Source organism: Lytechinus variegatus, chromosome 5 (genome assembly GCF_018143015.1).
Source record: "Lytechinus variegatus isolate NC3 chromosome 5, Lvar_3.0, whole genome shotgun sequence".
NCBI lineage: Eukaryota > Metazoa > Echinodermata > Echinoidea > Temnopleuroida > Toxopneustidae > Lytechinus > Lytechinus variegatus.
In genome coordinates this window covers 21530988-21549514 of record NC_054744.1, presented here as the reverse complement: position 1 = coordinate 21549514, position 18527 = coordinate 21530988, and the positions used below count along the sequence as shown (strand labels likewise).

The 18527-nt window shown below is 38.6% G+C and overlaps 1 protein-coding gene across 1 annotated transcript in view; it reads left to right on the top strand.

Moving 5' to 3' along the window:
* The window catches only part of LOC121415716, a 31881-nt gene extending 13354 nt beyond the window's left edge, over window positions 1-18527 (top strand). Inside the window, exons 2-8 of the mRNA XM_041609037.1 lie at window positions 5268-5343; window positions 7175-7284; window positions 8296-8588; window positions 9145-12463; window positions 15008-15116; window positions 16328-16412; window positions 16972-18527. Coding sequence (XP_041464971.1) covers window positions 7232-7284; window positions 8296-8588; window positions 9145-12463; window positions 15008-15116; window positions 16328-16412; window positions 16972-17078 — 3966 coding nt within the window. The 5' untranslated portion in view covers window positions 5268-5343; window positions 7175-7231 and the 3' untranslated portion in view covers window positions 17079-18527. The remainder of the gene's footprint in view (window positions 1-5267; window positions 5344-7174; window positions 7285-8295; window positions 8589-9144; window positions 12464-15007; window positions 15117-16327; window positions 16413-16971) is intronic.

Below are 18527 nucleotides of genomic sequence, written 5' to 3'. Positions count from 1 at the left end.
AAAATGTTTATATACGTTTTGAACTGATCGAAAAGTGCCTTTTAAGGACTGCTTGCAGCCACGAAGACATTACATATTTCACAATCAAATTATGCAAGCGCGAAGCGCGAGCGTAAAAAAAATCGAGATTTCGACCTTGAATGGGATACTCTATTCATGTTTTGTAAATCATGAAAGGGGTGATAAAGGGGATCTTCCTACATTAATAATGCGAGCACAAAGCGCGAGCAGAATTTTTTGATATTGTGATCTGAAACTGGATAACTGAATGAAAATGCGCGCGCGTGTTTCAGATTTAGACCTAGAATCTAGGCATTCTAAACAATGTTTTATCATGAAAATAAAAGCGAGCGCGAAGCGCGAGCTTAAAATATTTGATATTCCGATCTGATATTTCAAACACTTTGTAGGAAACTTGTAAGGTGGATATAAATCGCACTTGATAAAGAGCTGATATGTTTCATTATTACTTTAATTTTGAGACATAGGACCTTGACATCCTTAGGACATGTTATCATATGAATATGATGACTATACAGTGCGTATCAAAAAAAAAGTTTACACTTTGAAAAAGCTCTGGGAATTTAAAAATATACAACATGTGGGTAATTTTTTCACATATAATCTTGGGATTGGGTCTCATCTATTCAATGAAAGTAAAAAGTTTTGACAGAATGTTACACTGGAGTGAGCACTGTCCATTTTTGTAAAGCTCACAGAAATCTGTTTGCGCAGAAATGCTCGTTTTCACGCAGTGTTAAGGGGAAAGGGTGAAATCAAACTTACCCTGCGATACATTTTCCTACATTTCCCTTGCACTTTTAGTCAATTAAGATAAAACAGATACATTCAAGCATTTTTAAACAAATTTGCTACCCAAATTGAAATTACAACACTTAGTAAGCACAACTTTTACCCTTTTTGTGCCAGCTGGATCTGATGACATAACTGAATCTGAACAAAAGTTTACATCAGACATCTCCAGCACCTTTTCACTAAGTTTTTTTTATTGAAAGTGGGTTGACATTAAATTTTTCATTTAATACTGTTTATCCACACTTTTCAAAGGCTTGACAATGATTAACATAATGAAAATCAAGCCTAATTCATTTTATGCAAATCACAGCTCAGTGTAAATCAAATATCGTCTTGATGGCCTTGGTGAGTGGGGGAGTGGGGCGGGGCACAATGCACTCTTCAAAGTGTATTGGGCAAGGAAAGTTAAAAGAGGTCCAAGATATCTTCAAATCAATTTTACTTGCTAAATTCTACGTGTTCTTCATGATAAAGGTTTACTTTTATTCGCATAGCTATTTCAAAGTTCTGCGCAAATCATTTTTCACTAACTTTTCAACAGTAAGTGGTGCTCACTCAAGCGGAAATATTTTTCGATAGTTATATTGACATTTGCTGAAAATGATCTGTACCAATGTTAAAATGTGGATAATTCTTCTGGATATTACAAATGTATAATTTTACAGGATTTTTTCAAAGTGTAAACTTTTTTTTGATACGCACTGTATATCTTCCTATTCATCTTGCAAAGCGCGAGATAAAACAAAAGTGACAATTTAATTATTAAATTGATATATTAGTATTAATGCATAATGAGGGCGCGGAATCTGATGATATTATGGCCTGAACACTGAACATTTCAAGCACCTTTTTTATTTATGAAGAGGATGCATCATTAATTAGTTGATATATTTTTAACCATTAATGCGAGCGCAAACCGCGAGCCGAAATGTTTGATAAACTGTCATGAAAAGGGGATTTTAAGTAGTTTGTTATACAATCAATTTGAGACATACATAACCCGCCAATCAGAAATGCAAGCATAGCAGCGCTAGCTGGTGCGTTTTGACAATCAGACCTAAAAAGGGATATTTTGAAAACTTTATGGAATACATGAAAATAATAGGTACCTGATACATCACAATTCGCGAACGCGAAGCGCAATTGGAAAATGTTAATATTCAGACGATAAAACTGACATTTTTACAGAGCACTTTTTAAAAATCAATATATAAATCACAAAAATTAATGAAAGTTCGATTTCCAAGGAGAAATATGTTTTGTATACTGACTTCCTAACTTGATATTTAAGCTCCGTGTTGAACAAGATATGTGGATACCTTAACAGGCAATGCGAGCGCTAAGCGCGAGCGAAAATTTATATAGTGACATAAAATATTTTGTCCAAGTCTTCCTCTCATCTTATTTTATTAATTCGTCTTCCTCCTTTCCTTTTTTCTCTCTTCTTTTCCTTCCTTTTTCTTTCTTTCCCACTTTTTTTTGCTCTACCCATAGGGGGGTCCGGGCCCCTCGGGTCCCCACCTTGATCCGCCTATGCATGAAGAAGAGGCAATTGAATAATGGTTTTAAAATGATGTGTTCATGAATAAATGTAATATCACTTTAAAAAATAATCAATGCGAGCGGGAAACTCGATCGATTTCTATTTTAACCATTTGATGCTTTCAATTTCGTTTAAATTCTCATCAGAGTAGGCCCTGATTATGTTTAAAAATTGAACACTGCGGTTGGGGTTCAAATCTGCACCCCTAAATTTCAGATTGAACCCCTAGGGGTGTAATTTTGAACCCGCAGGGTGCAAAAATGAACCCCAACCGCAGGGTTCAACTTTTGAACCCAAAATCAGGGGTTCAATTTTTTAACCCATAGGGTGCTGATTTTGCATCAACCTATCGGGGTTCAATTCTGAACATTTATTTCTTAGTGTGTGCAAGTAAACTTCGAAATTTCTGTAAATAATATCTGTCTATATATCCATCAGTGTTGTAAGTCAAGGCTCAAACCTCCAAGGCCAAGGCTTTAATACCCAAGACCAAGGCTTTAATCCCCAAGGCCAAGGCCAAGTCATGGAAACCCAAGGCCTAAAAACCTCAAGGCCAAGGCATTTCAAACTTTCAATATATGGAACAATGAGCCAACAACAAGGCGGCAGTTCGAATATCAGTTCGGCGCCCCTACATGTAGGTCGATCATCAATTTGCCCCCACCCCCCCCCTTCGGACATCAATTCGGCCCCCAGTTCGAACATCATTTTAGCATCCCTTCGAACTCAATTTGCCTTCCCTAGTTCGAATATCATTTCGCCTCCCTAGCTCGAGTATCAATTTTGCGCCCCCCAAGTTTGAACATCGATTCGGCGCCCCCTAGTTCATGTAGTTCGAGTATCAATGTAGCGCTCCCACTTCGAACATCATTTCGGCATTCCTTCGAACTCAATATGCCTTTCCTAGTTCGAATATTATTTCGCCCCCCTAGCTCGAGTATCAATTTTGCGCCCCCTAGTTTGAACATCAATTCGGCGCCCCTAGTATGAGTATCAATTTGGCGCCCCCCTACCTCGAACATCGATTCGGCCCCCCTCCCTAGTTCGAGTATGAATTTGGCGCCCCCACTTCGAACATCATTTCGGCGCCCTCCTAGTTCGAATATGAATTCGGCGCCCCTACATGTAGGTCCAACATCAATTTGGCGCCCCTACATGTAGGTTGATCATCAATTCGCCCCCCCCCCCCGTTCGAACATAAATTCGGCCCCCAGTTCGAACATCATTTTGGCATCCCTTCGAACTCAATTTGCCTTCCCTAGTTCGAATATCATCCCCCCTAGCTCGAGTATCAATTTTGCGCCCCCCTAGTTGGAAACATCAATTCGGCGCCCCCCCTAGTTTGAGTATCAAGTGGCGCCCCCCTCCACAGTTCGAGTATTAATTTGGCGCCCCTAGTTCGAACATCATTTTAACATCCCTTCGAACATCATTTCGGCGCCCTCCTAGTTCGAATATCTATTCGGCGCCCCTACATGTAGGTCTAACATATATTTGGCGCCCCTAGTTCGAATATCAATTCGGCGCCCCTACATGTAGGTCGATCATCAATTTGGCGCCCCTAGTTCGAATACCATTTGCCCCCCCCTAGCTCGAGTATCAATTTGGCGCCCCTAGTTCCAACATCAATTTGGCGCCCCTACGTCGAACATCAGTTCGCCCCCCCCCCCCCCCCGATTCAAACATCAATTCTGCCCCCAGTTCGAACAGCATTTTGACATTCCTTCGAACATCATTTCAGCGCCCTTTTGGTTCAAACATCATTTTCTTTCCTCCTCTTCCTCTTTTTTTTCTTCTCGTCATTCCCCTCTTCCTCTCCCCTTTTCTTCTCCCCTTTTCTTCTCTTCTTTCCCCTTTCTCTCTTTCTTTTTTCTTCTCTTCTTTCTCCCCTCTTCCTCTTTCTCCTTTTCCCCTCTTCCTCTCTCTTTTCATCCTCTTCCTCTTTTTTTCTCCCCCTCCGTTTTCTTTTCTTCTTTCCCCCATTCCTCTTTCTTTCCCCTCTTCTTTTCCTCTTTTCTTTCCCCTTTCCTTTTTCCCCTCTTCTTTCTTCCCTCTCCCTCTTTCCTTCTTTCTCCTTTTCCTCTCTCTTCCCCCCTCTTCCTCTTTTTTTCTTCTCCCTCCCCCTCCCTTTTTCTTCTCTTCCTTCCCCCTCTTCTTTTTTTCTCTTTCTTTCCCCTCTTCTTCTCTCCTTTTTCTTTCCCTTCTTCTTTTCTTTCCCCTCTCTTTTTTCTTCTCTTTTTCCCCCCTCTCCCTCCCCCTTTCTTTTCTTCTCTTCCTCCTTTTCTTTCCTCTTTTTCCTCTCTCTCTTTTTCTTCTCTTCCCTCTCCCTCTTTCCTTCTTTCTCCTTTTCCTCTCTCTTCCCCCCTCTTCCTCTTTTTTTCTTCTCCCTCCCCCTCCCTCTTTTCCTTCCCTTCCTTCCCCCTCTTCCCTTTTTCTTATTTTCTTTCCCCCTCTCCTCTCTCTTTTTCCCCTCTTCCTTTCTCTTTTACCCTCTTCTTTTTCCCCTCTCTTTTTTCCTTTTTTCTTTCCCCCCTTTTCCTCTCTTTTTTTCTTCCCTTCTTCTTTTTCTTCTTTTCTTTCCCCTCTTCCCCTTTTTTCTCTTTCTTTCCCTCTCTCTTTTTTTTAGCCGAAGGGGGGGGGCCAAGGCCCCCTCGGCCCCCCCCCATGGATCCGCGCCTGGTAGTTACTATATAGATTGGTAGATATGGTAGATCTTATACAACAGGTCTATGCCTATCAGGGAATTACTCCCACTTCCCTGCCTATAATTACACGTTATAAAGACACACTATGTTACCAATGGCTATTCTTTATTATCTGTGTTCTGTTTCCTCTATACGCATGTATTTATGTAACTAGCTAGCATCTGTTTAATAAAACACAATCTTTTGATACTCTTCATTTTTAGATCCTTGACGTGGCTTGAGAACTATAATTTTTCCAACCTTGCAGAACTGATGTAAACACACAGCATGGATCACAAGGTATAATTTTGATTTCATTTTCAGCTCAAACACAGGCCGTATAAAAATTACTGGGGTTTATAGTGTCAGATTTTCTTAATGTTTAATGTACAATATTAGTAATGTACAATATTAGTGTGACCCAAGCCAGTGGGTCACAGCATTGGGGGGCACCAGCAAAAATTTTGAGTCACTTAAAGAGTGCGCGAAACGAGCTCAGTCGCCAGGACTTGTATACTGACATTTTAGGACAGTGCCATTAAACGGATATATATCTCACTGATCACTTAATGCGAGCGCGAAGCGCGAGCTAAAATTTTTTGAAATTCGGACCTAAAAGGGACATTAAAAGCAATTTTTTGTAATCATAATACAAACCTGCCTCGCTAAACAAACAATACGAGAGCGAAGTGCGAGCTAAATTTTTTTGTATGTATTGACCCCAAAGAGGGACATTTTAAGGACTATATGTTAGGAATCCATTAAGAGTATAAATATCTCACCATAGTCTTCTAATGCGAGTGCTTATCGCTTGCTGATATTGTTAGAATAATCAATATACATCTAAACACATGAAGCACTTTTTGGAGTCATTGTAATGATTAACTTACGCATCTCACTATAATCAAATATTGCGGGCGCGAAGTGCGAGCTGAAAATTTATACCTGAAGAGGGTCATTTTAAGGCTAGTTTGTAGGAATCCACGAAGATTATACGTATTTCACTAACAAAAATATGCGAGCGCGAAGCGCAAGCTTAAAGTTTCGCATATATTGACCCCAAGCATGGATATAATGACTATTCTTATTAAGGAATCCATTACGAGTTCACATACCTCACCATAGCTATCTGATGCGAGGGCCAAGCGCATGCTGATTTTGCTAGAATTACATCTAACTGACACATTAAGCAGTTTTTTAGTCATTGTAATCATGATTATCAATATACGCATTTCACTAACCAAATGATGCGAGCGCAAGCTGGAAATTTTTGATATTCAGATCAGAAAAGGGACATTTTAAGGACTGATTTTAGGAATTCATGAAGAACAAATATATCTCACCAATTCACGAATGCGAACGTAAGCACGGACAGGAAATGGTTTATATCGACCTTAAAATGGGGGCAATCATTTTAAAAATAGTCATGAAATAGAAGCATATGCCACTACATGAAACAATAATTCGAAATGCGAGGAAATATATTTTATGTATATTGACTTGAAAAAGGGAGGTTTTTAGGATTATATATCTTGTTAAACAGACAATGCGAGCAGCAGGAACAATGAATACATAGGATATGCGCAAATTATGTTTTATAAAGATATTTTTTTTAATGTGATATAACATCATAATTTTCTTCTTTCCCCACTACTTTTCTTCCTCTTTTTCTCATTTTCCCGGGGTTTTTTTGCCAGCTGATTGAGGGGGGGGGGCACGCCCCCATGCCCCCCCCCGTGGTTACGCCACTGAGCCAAGCATATAAGCCTAGCAAAAGCAATTACTATTTTCTATGCATCTGACCCATTTTGTCAACAGCACCAAAATTGCAGGCTTGATGCCGGCTCGAGGCCGGCATTGGAGGCGGCTTTGAACCTGACGCATGTGTATCTCGGGCCTAAAGTGTTGATAAATTCGGTAGTGTGAATTGTACTCGTTGAGGATCATCTATATAGCATTCTAATCTTACAAAAATAAGTGAATCTTATTTTTTTAATGAGAGTTGGTGTATTATTTTGATCAAACAATTTGGGGAGGGAGGGTTTACGACCAACATCTTGGTACAAATTCCATATTTTGCTTTGAATTATGAATGTTAACATATAGTTATATCAATGATCGATTTAAACAGAGCAAGACATGGGGATCTTAAACAGGTCATTGTGCTGAAGTAACTGGATTAACAGGAATGGCTAACTTAAATCCTGACGAATCAAATTCTGATATCTCGGCGCCATCATGGTAAGCATTAACAAAACATTTTTTTCCATAAATACGAGTCCTGAGTGGAATATCTTCCCTCTGAAATGATTTACTATCCTTCTTAAAAGGAATAAAAAAAAACCTTGAAAATTTGAGTTTCATTTAACATGTTAAATTTCGTTTGATTATTCCTTTGATTTTTATAAATGTCAGAATAATGAGATAATTATGCAGGCTGTGCTAGCCGTGTGAGACGACCCCACACCATTCGAGGGATGTTGACACGCCCCCCCCCCCTGAAGAGCATCTTTTTTTTATTGATTTCTTTCAATTATCACCCTAATTTTTGTTATGCAATGATGAATCATTTCAATTATTTTAAAGCCCATCTCAAGTTTTGGAAAAGTGTTAAGAGGGGGGGGGGGGGGGTCTTGATAGTCGTACGAGTGAAGTGAGCAAACTATACGACCTTTTTAAATGAATATTTTTTATCTTTTGACAGATTTTAACATCAATTTAAAAACATATTTTAACCGTTCCCTTTTTTTTCTTAGTTTTTCACTCATTTCTCATCATCTCATCATCACCCTGGCTAAAGCCAGGGTAATAATATCCAAGTCCTTTGGAAGCGCATAGAGACGTTATTTATAATGTGTTATGCGCTATGCAAGAACTGTCTATTATTATTTATTATTATTATCTCGGTCTTTTTGGAGGGGGCGAGTGCCCAATTGTATATCTATCAATCAATCAATTAATCAATCTATTAACCAATCCATCAGTAATCAATCAGTAATCAATCAATCAATCAACCAACCAAACAACCAACAAACCAGCCAATCTACCAATGAATAAATGAATGAGTCAATCAATCAATCAATCAACCAATCAATCAACCAACCAACTCAACAACTAATACCAATGAATGAATGAATCAATCAATCAATGATAATGATCAAGTGGAGTTTTTAAATCGACTTCTTGAATACATATAAACTTTTTGTATTCGTGAGCATATATTTATCCCTCCTCTCCGTTTAACTTCAGCAGCGAAGATACCCGGGATGACAGTCCATCGGAAACCCTCTCAGATCTGGAACTCAATTTAATCTCGCAAAAGATCCCCCGACATCGCTGGGAAGAGTTAGGCCTTCGTCTTGGGTTCGATGGTGTGCAACTCGAATGCATCCGTCATAACAATAAACATGAACCACCGCAGAGGGCGATATATGACATGTTGCATCAATGGCGACGGAATCACTCAGGGGAGACGCTGCGAGAGGCGCTGTTGCAAGCCCTACTTGATACACGGTTAAAGGAAATTGCAGAAACTATAGACGATGGTGAATATTTATACGTAATTACGCTATTACTTGTATCTAAAAAAAAATTCACACACACAATTTGAAAATCGGGAGAATGTATGATAGTTTGGGTTTAACAGACGTGTATCAATCTGATATAGCCAATGTTTGCAATTTTGGTGCCAACCCAAGCCTCTAGCCGAATTGGTGATTGTATTTTTTTAAACAAATAAAATTATGTTTAAATATACCTATGATACACAATCTTGGGTGTCTATACTATCTTTATAGGTTCCACCAAAATGAGTTTATCTTGGGGTTATTATACGTCCAACCCTTCGCACCTGGAAAGACTTTTCGAAAATGATAAAAGGGTTGCTGTACGTTCTGATTCAGTTCGCTTCTGCTTTTATTTCTAGAAAGCTCATTTGGGTAATGGGTAATATTTGTGGCTTAAGTATTATGAAATAAAGAAAACATTGGTTGGGGACTTGGTGATGGGTATCAGACGTTCAAAAATGTTTAATTATGTCGTAATCTGTATAAATAATATAAATATATATATATATAAAACTGTTTAATTTATCTTTCACAGGAGTTGTCACGTCACACTCACTCGATTTAGATTTGGAGCAGTTAAGAAAGGAACTGGTCAATTTCTACCTCTCAGACATGTGCAAGATCAAGTTTATCCCTTGGGATGAAGAATCTTACGTTGATCTCCAAAAGTTCTATGTCCGGTTGTCCCTCGTCATGCAGAATGCAAGCACCTTTCTGAACGGACCGAAGACCTTCCTACCCCTTCAAGATTCCCATGATGGCATCTTTTCTTCTAGTAATGGCAACGATCGGCAACCGATGAGATTGCTTTTAGAGGGTGAAGCAGGTATGGGAAAAACAACTTTAGTTGCTAAATTGGCCTATGATTGGGCAATAAAAACTGATTCTTCGCCGCTGAAAGACATCCCATTGTTCCTTGCAATCCCGTTCAGAAAGTGGAATCCTGAATGGTCTATTGGTAATGCTGTCCGTAAGTGTCTCCTTGCTTCGGACAGTAAAATAACAGCGAGGCAGATCGATCACTACATGAAATCAAACCCTGGAGCCGCAAAGGTTGTCCTAGAAGGATACGATGAGGCTAAGTTCAGCATTGCAGACGCAAAAGCTTCTGGTCGCATTGGATGCATTCTTCGAAACGAGGAGCTGCGTCAAAACCAGATCTTAGTTACTACCAGACCTTGGAGAGTGGTGGATTTCAAAAGCTGTCTCCGTACTTACACGAGGATTGAAATTGAAGGGTTTCAGAAAGAAGAAACGGACAAGTATGTTAAGTTCTTTTTCAAGGAACAGGATGAAAAGGCAGAGCATGTCTTAAAGTATATTCGACAGCATCCTCTTGTATCTGAATTTCTGTCAGGAATACCGTTATTCACTGCTATGCTCTGCGAGTTGACCAATGAAATTCAGACCACTGTTGACGACCTTGACGAATTTGACACATTGAGTGATCTGTTCAGGTATTTCACGAGTTACCTGTGGGGCCACTACGATACGAAATCAAATACTTCAAGATCTCAAGAAGAAAGTGAGAAGACCTTGACCAGATTACTCTTGCATCTAGGAAGAGTAGGTCTTGATGGTCTTTTCAGTCCAGAGAAGAAATTATTGTTTGATTCTTCGGATTTCATACTCTCAGAAGGACACGAAGACGAAAAATCGTACGATCAAGAGGTAGAGGAATTGGCGTGCAAGATCGGCATCCTCTCGAAGCATCGACGGCAAGTGCAACTAAAGACAAAGTTAAGACAGAGAACTGTAACAAAGTCACATGCTGTATCATTCTTCCACAAACTAAGCCAGGAATACTGTGCGGGCGTTTATTTGTCGCACTTAGCAAGAACAGACGAAATGGCATTCTTGCAATATATCCGACAAATATGCAGCCGTACCCAACTGTTAGAGTATAAGAATGTTCTACTTTTTACCTGCGGTGAGGGAATCCATTCTGCTCGTTTGATTCTTGATCATCTTATTGCTCTACAAGAAAAGTGGGTGTACCTTTGGGACACCAATAACAACACACCTGATATCGCTTTGCTGTGCAATTTAGAGAGCAAAAGTGACGGTGAACTGAATGCCCAGCTGAAGAGATTCTTGCAGTCTAGTAACCTGAAAATATGGGTGTCACCGTTTCAGCATGAGCCACACATTGCTGTCGCATACAAATATGTGCTGTCCTCTGGACAGTCCTTGCCATTGGAGGATTGTGACCTGTGCATCTCTAAAGAGACAAACCTCCACATCTTCTTTGACTTCATGTCCTACAAGAATGCAACCTCTCTTACTGGACTCAAGCTCGATGTGGCCCATCTCAAAGAGGAAGACTATCTGCGTTTCTTGACATGTCTGCAATCCTTCCACCATCTCCGTAGGTTGTCTTTGTCAGTAAACGAATCAACCCACGTCAGCAAGCTGAACAAAGCTCTGGGTTCATATATCTATTCATCCATCCAAGATTTGACATTACAAAATCATTCCACGGATTCGCTGGTTGGAAATCTATCATTTGCATGTGATCGATTTCCTAATGTTGAAGACCTTAAAATTGAGGGGGCATCATTGGAAATATGGCCGAAGACAACAATGCATGCTATAAACCTTGCATCATTGATGAGGCTATCCATCAAGAACTTAAAATGTGAACATTCGCCTATGAGCATATTTTTCGACCTCATTTCTCAAACTTGCCCAATTCTCAAGGAATTGAAAGTGAGCGTTGGACATGTTGGAGACAAACTTATTCATCTAGAAAGTCATGGTGGTGGAAAGATCATGAAACAGCTTAGATGCTTAGGCCTAGACCTGAAGTACGTGTCCAACCCACTCTCCTCCGACGACCTGATGACCATGATTGCATCATACGCGCCATTCCTGCAGGACCTCACACTTGATACTTCTTTAGAATTTAGACCTGTCAAGACGGCTGCGGAAGTGTCAGTATCATCAATCAATCATATGGTCGAACATGCAACCCTGAGAAATATCTGCAAGAATAGAGAAGACCTCAGGCAAATCCTACTGTACATTCCCAATGTCAAGTCATTGAAAATGATCAAATGTGAGCCTTACCGCAGTAGCACCGGGAGCCTGATTACCGAAGTGCTTGCAATGAAAGCGACACAACTAGAAGTGAATTGTTCAATTACAGAATTCTCGGACACAATGGCAAACCACCTAGTGACGCTGAATTGCGTGCAGAATTCAGTAACTACCACCCTCTCGTTCCTTTCATCATTTCAGAACCTAACTTCACTTTCTCTCATCAATCTTCCATTCCGGACACTAAATCTAGGAGAATGTCCGAAAATGCCAACCGTTCGTCACCTCCAGCTACTTGGATTCTTTCTACAGTGCGCCAGTGGACTTCGTCAGTTTTTCGACAGTTTCCCAAACTTGGTGTCATGTCAAGTGCCATTCTCTGTCAATGATGGGATCATTGGCGACTTGAGCGACTCAATCCGCGAACGAAATGATCTCCGGCTTCTTGTCCTTGGGATTGACTCTGGCATCACGGAGAATGTTGGAAAGGTAGTTGAAGCAATTGCCAGCCTCCCATCACTTGAACACCTCGTCTTCCGAGTTCATTTGTTACATGACACATTGCTTCAAACCCTAGCCCTTGCTCTGCCTGTCTGGACCAAGCTGACTTTTCTTGGGGTTCATCCGTACCAAATGAAGTTCCAAACTGAACCAGTCGGGCTGGAAGCAATGGGTGCCTTTGCCGATGCGTGTGTGAATCACGACCAGTTGTCTACCATTGATCTTTCCTTGTTACAACTCACCAAAGAGGCGGCATTGAAGGTGCTTGGGATGGCGTCCTCTGCATATGGCTCGTCTGGGGAGTTTTCGTTAAGGTGATAAGCTCCTCTTTTAACTGGAATTATTCTATTTACCATTTTTAAAATACCTCTACAATTTTAAAATACTTTACTCTGTAGTGCTGTAATGTATGACGAATATGATCCCAAGTTTGAATAACTAGTATAAAGTGGCTTGGAATTTTTCCTCACATAGATACATAGCTTTAGGTGCGTTTTGGGGGTGTTTTAAAAAGCACATTCGCTCTAATAAGAGTGCTGAATAGTTTGAAAACAAGCACATAAACCCATATTTTTTAATGTTTGCACCTCTTAGGTATACCTTCCTCTACAACTTTGCAAATTTTGGTGAAAATGACATGGGTTTTGAATAAAGTGCAGCAGTTATTGTACTTAAGTTTGGTATTGAAATTTCACATTTTTGAGATTGAGTGTTTGTTATCTTTCAATTTCTAAGAACTGAGAGTGCTGTTAGACTTAAAAGAGCAAACAATTAATAGCAATGTAAGTAGATTATCCATCTCAACGATACAATTATTAATTTATATTGCAAACTTTGATGTAATTTTCATGGATTTTGACTGAGTAATAGAACTTTTAACTAATTGCTGTGATCTCGTGAGGTCTAATTCTTGTGAATGCGCAATTCTTAAGAACATCCATTTGGGTGAACTTTGAAGCTCTTTAGCAAAAAAGAAAGCACATGGACCCATGTTGATTTTTGCCTAATTTGAATATTCTGGTGCTGAGGTATCCATATGCAAAGTATGATGAAAATGACTTGGATTGGGAGCAAGACTACGGAACCATTCGCATTTAGACGGTATCAGACAGACTTTTGCTTGTTTTGGGCTGTTTCAAGCCAACTCGCATTGTTTTGGACACTGATGATGTGAAAACGAGCACATGAACCCCATATGTTTAATGTTTTAGCGTCTTCAGAATATATTCCTCTACAAATCTAGAGAGTATGATGAATATGACATGGGTTTTAAATGTTTGGGCTCGGAAATACGGAACCATTCGTATTCTAGACATTTTAGACATTTTAGACGGTATCAGACTTTTGCACGTTTTAGTCGGCGGATTTTGGGCTGTTTCAAGCCAACTCGAACATTTTAGGCACTGATAGTTTAAAAAGAGCACATGGACCCCATATTTATGATATTTTTACGTCTTTGAAATTATTCCTCTACAAATCTAGAGAGTATGATGAAAATGACATGGATTTTTAATGTTTGTGAGCTGAGCTACGGAATCATTCGCACATTAGACATTTTGGACGGTAGAGATGTTTGCATGTTTTCGACGCGTTTTAGGCGATTTTCAAGCCAACTCGCAACACTTTGGACCCCATATTTTTAACTTCCCTACACCTTCGTAATGCACTCCTCTACAATTTTGCAGAATTTGATGAAATGACATGGATTTTGAATAAAGTGCAGCTTAAGCTTTATATGTATTTTTTAATTTCGAGTAGATTCACGTCTTTTTCAGGATTTTTTTAAGTTTATGCACTATTCTTGATGAGCGCGCTGCTGACTCCAAATAGATATAGTTTGCCAATAAAAAGATATTCCCCTATGCTTTGGTATCTACTGAGATACATATCCTGAAAGTTTGATGAAGTTTGATGCGATATCGACGGAGCAGAGATTTGGTGAATTCATGACGTCTAAGAGAGGCATAAATCTCTTGATTGTGCAACATTTCATATCATTCAAATACGTTAATCACTGAAGTCCCGTAGAAAAATAAGCACATGAACCTATTTTATTTTTTGCATTTTCATAATGCACAGATAGCAAAGTAACTCTCTAAAATTTTGTGAAAATGACATGGACATGGGACTTCATTTTAACTGTGGAACGTCCTTAACATAAATTATGATCTATGTATTCCAGTTAGACCTGCACTGTAAATACGCCCTCCAAGCAGGTTGTTTAAGCCCGTCACTCAAACATCAATTCTTTAAAGCTTGATTTTTTAACAATATGTTGAAAAGTTTAAAGAATTTTAAAAAAGTTTAAACAATTGTGTAAAAGTTGAAACAACTTGTTAGAATGAGGGGTTTAAACAGCGTGATATTTTTTCTACTGTATAACGGCTAACTTTAAAACATTATCCAGCATGGTCATTGCAACCATGATAGTAGTTGTTCAGTACACATTCCTCTCTCCCTATCACTCTAAAACAAACAAAGTAAAATATCACAGCCCTGTAGGCTATGGCATCTAGCTCCCGCTCACAAGTTTCTCAAATCTCATGTACTCACTATATACATTGAAACTTTGCCCCACTGAAATATGCAAATGAATTGTGGTCTTTTATACAAACCTAATAATTATGATGAAATAACCATTATGATTATGACCAATAAAACCTTGATTTTTTATTGTATGATGAAATATGTAACCATAGTACCTATATAGTTACCACATTTCCCTTAATCGCAACTTCTTCATGAAACGGAACACAGGGCATCACAATTACAGGCCTATATGTAAAGAGGAAAATATTCATTTTAACGTTTTAATAAAAGAAGTATCACGTTTTTTTTTTGTCGATATCGGTTAACAGGTTTACAGGACCCCATCTGCCCTGTGACTGGGAGGTTTACAACGCAGTAGACATGGTAGATGTCGGTAGGGATACCGGTTATGTCACGTTGGTACCACCCGACAAAGTGGTGAGTCAATGTGGAGTTATGTGAATGAGCGGAACATGTTGGAGCTGAGTTAATAATGAAAATAATAATAGCCTTTCATTCCCCTTTCATTCTTATGTAAGCTATTTATTTGTCGAATTCTTGGCAATGGAACAAAAGATCATAGCCATAACCCGAAACATCGAATCATTAAAAGCCCTATTGGGAGTGAATACTGTAGGTCATCATAAAGTAAAAAAAATGATAGTAATGATAAAATTGTGAAAAAAAAATTGAAAAATAAAACTAAACCTTTGTTTGTAAATAAAAGTAAATCGATTTAGAAGATTGGATTATTGTTTTAATTGAATTTGGCCGAAACAGTTTCTCCCACTCAGCCAAATCGCACGTTCGCAAGCACAGATAATCATTGATAATAGAGCGGGGATATAGATATTCGAATATAAATAAAATAAATGATTTTATTGCTTACAGGAATCGCTTTGTGTAAAAGGTGTTTATTATTGTCCAAGTAAGAAATAAATAGAGATATATTGGTACCTTAATTTCAAGATCAAAGATGACCCCCTTAAAGGACAAGTCCACCCCAACAAATATGACATTTTAAACTTTCGCTTAATTTCACAAAAACAGTTCTATTCACATCCTGGTCGGTATGCAAATGAGGGGACTGATGACGTCATCCACTCACTACTATATTTCTTTTGTACTTTTTTATGTGAAATATGAAATATTCTAATTTTCTCCTCATTGTCAAGTGAAACAACGATCAATTCCTCTCTGAATATATGTAGTTAGCATTGTTTAATACTATATGGTTCAGTCAAGATGGTCCTTATTTTCAAATCTGTAAAAAATGAAAAATTGTATAATTCAAACAATAAAAAACAAAAGAAATAGTGAGTGAAGGACATCATCGACTGTCTCATTTGCATGTCACTGCATTGTGCATAATTATCACTGTTTTGTGAAAAATAAGCGAAACTTAAAAATGCCATAACTTTTACATCCGATTTGATTAAATTTTCAGCGTTATGCTAGTTTGATTTTTCTCTATTTATTCAAATCAACATTTTTCTGGGTTGGACTTGACCATTAATCATGTTTGCGGGAAAACTATATTGCCCTGTCTATAGCATCATTCCACAAATCCCGAAATACTAATGCCTTCTCTGTTTATAATGTCAAGTTCCTATATACGAAATCAGATCGTCATTTCATTTAACTTGCAGGTGAGATATGGGGAGTTTTATGATGGAGCCGGTCCGAAGTGTTCATCCGATATGTGCGGTATCACCCTCGAAACAACTGCCAAAGGTAAGCTTCGTTTCATAGGTGGGAATAAATATATTTTTTTTGTGGGGGGGGGGGGGTCAGCAAGGGCACATTGGTAATTCTCCCAAGCAAAAAACGAGTGAAATCGGCCATTCGTTTCTTTCCCCTGAATCTAAGGAGTAATAAGGGGGTCTTCATTCTACCCTTTCCACCATTCTTTTCATGGTGGAATGGGGTAAAAGAAAGAGCACTAACATGGAAAGAGAAGGTGGAAGGAGAATGACATGCTGGTAAGTTTAGAATAATGGAAAAGAAGTTATTAAGAAGAAGGGTAGGGGAAAAATAAAAAGAATAGAATAATAAGAAAGGGAAAATGAAAGGAAATGGTAGAAAAGGAAGGAAAAGCAGAGAGGTGATGGAATGGGAATCAATGTGTTTTTCTTTTAATGGGAAGGGGGCGGCGGGGTAAAATTTCTCATCTTTCTACCTATTATCTTTATTTTCAGGGTACAGACAAAATTCCTTGCAATGAATTTTTGCCTTGTAGTATTCGAGAACAATATATTTTGTAATTTACCTAGCTTTCGTTTTCGCTATTCAGATGCCGTATACTGGAGATCCATAGGTTGCCCTGACCTAGATGCCATCTTTGGCGACCAAGATGGCGCCAACAGCGACACCGGTAAAGAAGATGATGTCACTGTTTAAGCCTTTACTCGTGTTCGCTGTGAGAGACCCCTTCTCGAGGAAATTGGTCTGAATGTGCAAGCTAAGGTCTCTTCCGATCTGTGTATGAGCACTATCATTCAAAAATTGACACTACAGCAAGTCGTACTTCTGGTAATCTTGTCTCAAGACCCCCTATTGTTGAACTACTGTCAATTAGGGTCTGTGCCCGCAGTGTATATAGTTTAAACCTCCATGCAGGACCATTCCATTTTTCCAAGATGAAATTAGGGATCTCCTGTTAAAATACTAGTATAGCATCTTTTCGGATGATCTCGTGCACTCCACATTGTTTTGATTGCTTTTGATATACATCCCAAATCGTAGAAGTTTGCACTTTAAAGGTCCGGGACTTTTTGTATTCAGATGGCGATTAGATCTCACCTTGCCTATAATAGGTTACAAAATGTACCCTGATGGTTCAAAAAGCTTTTCAGGGTAAAAAGTTGCACTCCAAAGTCAGCTTCCATTTCGACACTTGAAGAGTGAAATAAATATAAAATTGTGTACTAGCTTTGGCAATCACTAACATGTATTGTAAGGCTAATTTTCAAAGAATAAGTGTCACAGAACTGAGTTTAGAAGTTGCTATATAAGATTTGCTATTTTAGTCCCTGTGGATATTCATACTGCTCAATGAGTTCTTTGAAATAAGAAGAAGAACCTATGAAGCGTTTGTATATTAGGAGTAATATTTTGTAATCATTGCAATGCCAGGAAGAAAGTCTTCCTATCATGCCTATAGTGTGATTTTTTTGGTATTGATTTATGTATTTGATGTTATTGTTGACTTGGATTTTTTTCTGTAAACATATGTCTAAAATTACTAAAAATTTCTACGTACTTATTTATTTCCTATTAATTATTATGTATATTCCCTTTATACCCCTTGAACGTCATTAAGTGCATGTTTTATCGATTTAATGCGGTGCAAACACCCTGTTGGGATATGGTCTAGGGTCAGCAATACAATAAGGAGCAAACCTTTCTTGTTTTAAATGTATAATCCTTCTCTTCCAAACCGTGAAAATCTTGACTATATGTGTCGTAATTTGTCAACCATGTCTATAATTTGATCATGAAAAGCGCTCTGAATCGTTGCAATGCGCGTAGTTTCTCTGTTAAAACGGAACTTTTGCTGTATTCTTACTGACCTAGACTTAAGTTATTTTAATTATCCTTTAACTTAACGGTCGCTTTATTCTTACTGACCAATGCAAAAGTTGTTTTAATTATCTTCTACAAAATATTTTCTCGAGTATTTTAGGGCGGCATTACCCTAGACATGTCCCTTTTCACATGATGAATATCCAAGTCAGGAGTTTGTAAATATTGTCGGTCTATATTTAGTGCTCCAAATGCCAAGATACCAAGTTTCACCTTTGAAATTTTTCTCCTTGGTCATTACGTTCCCTCGTATTTTTTAATGGA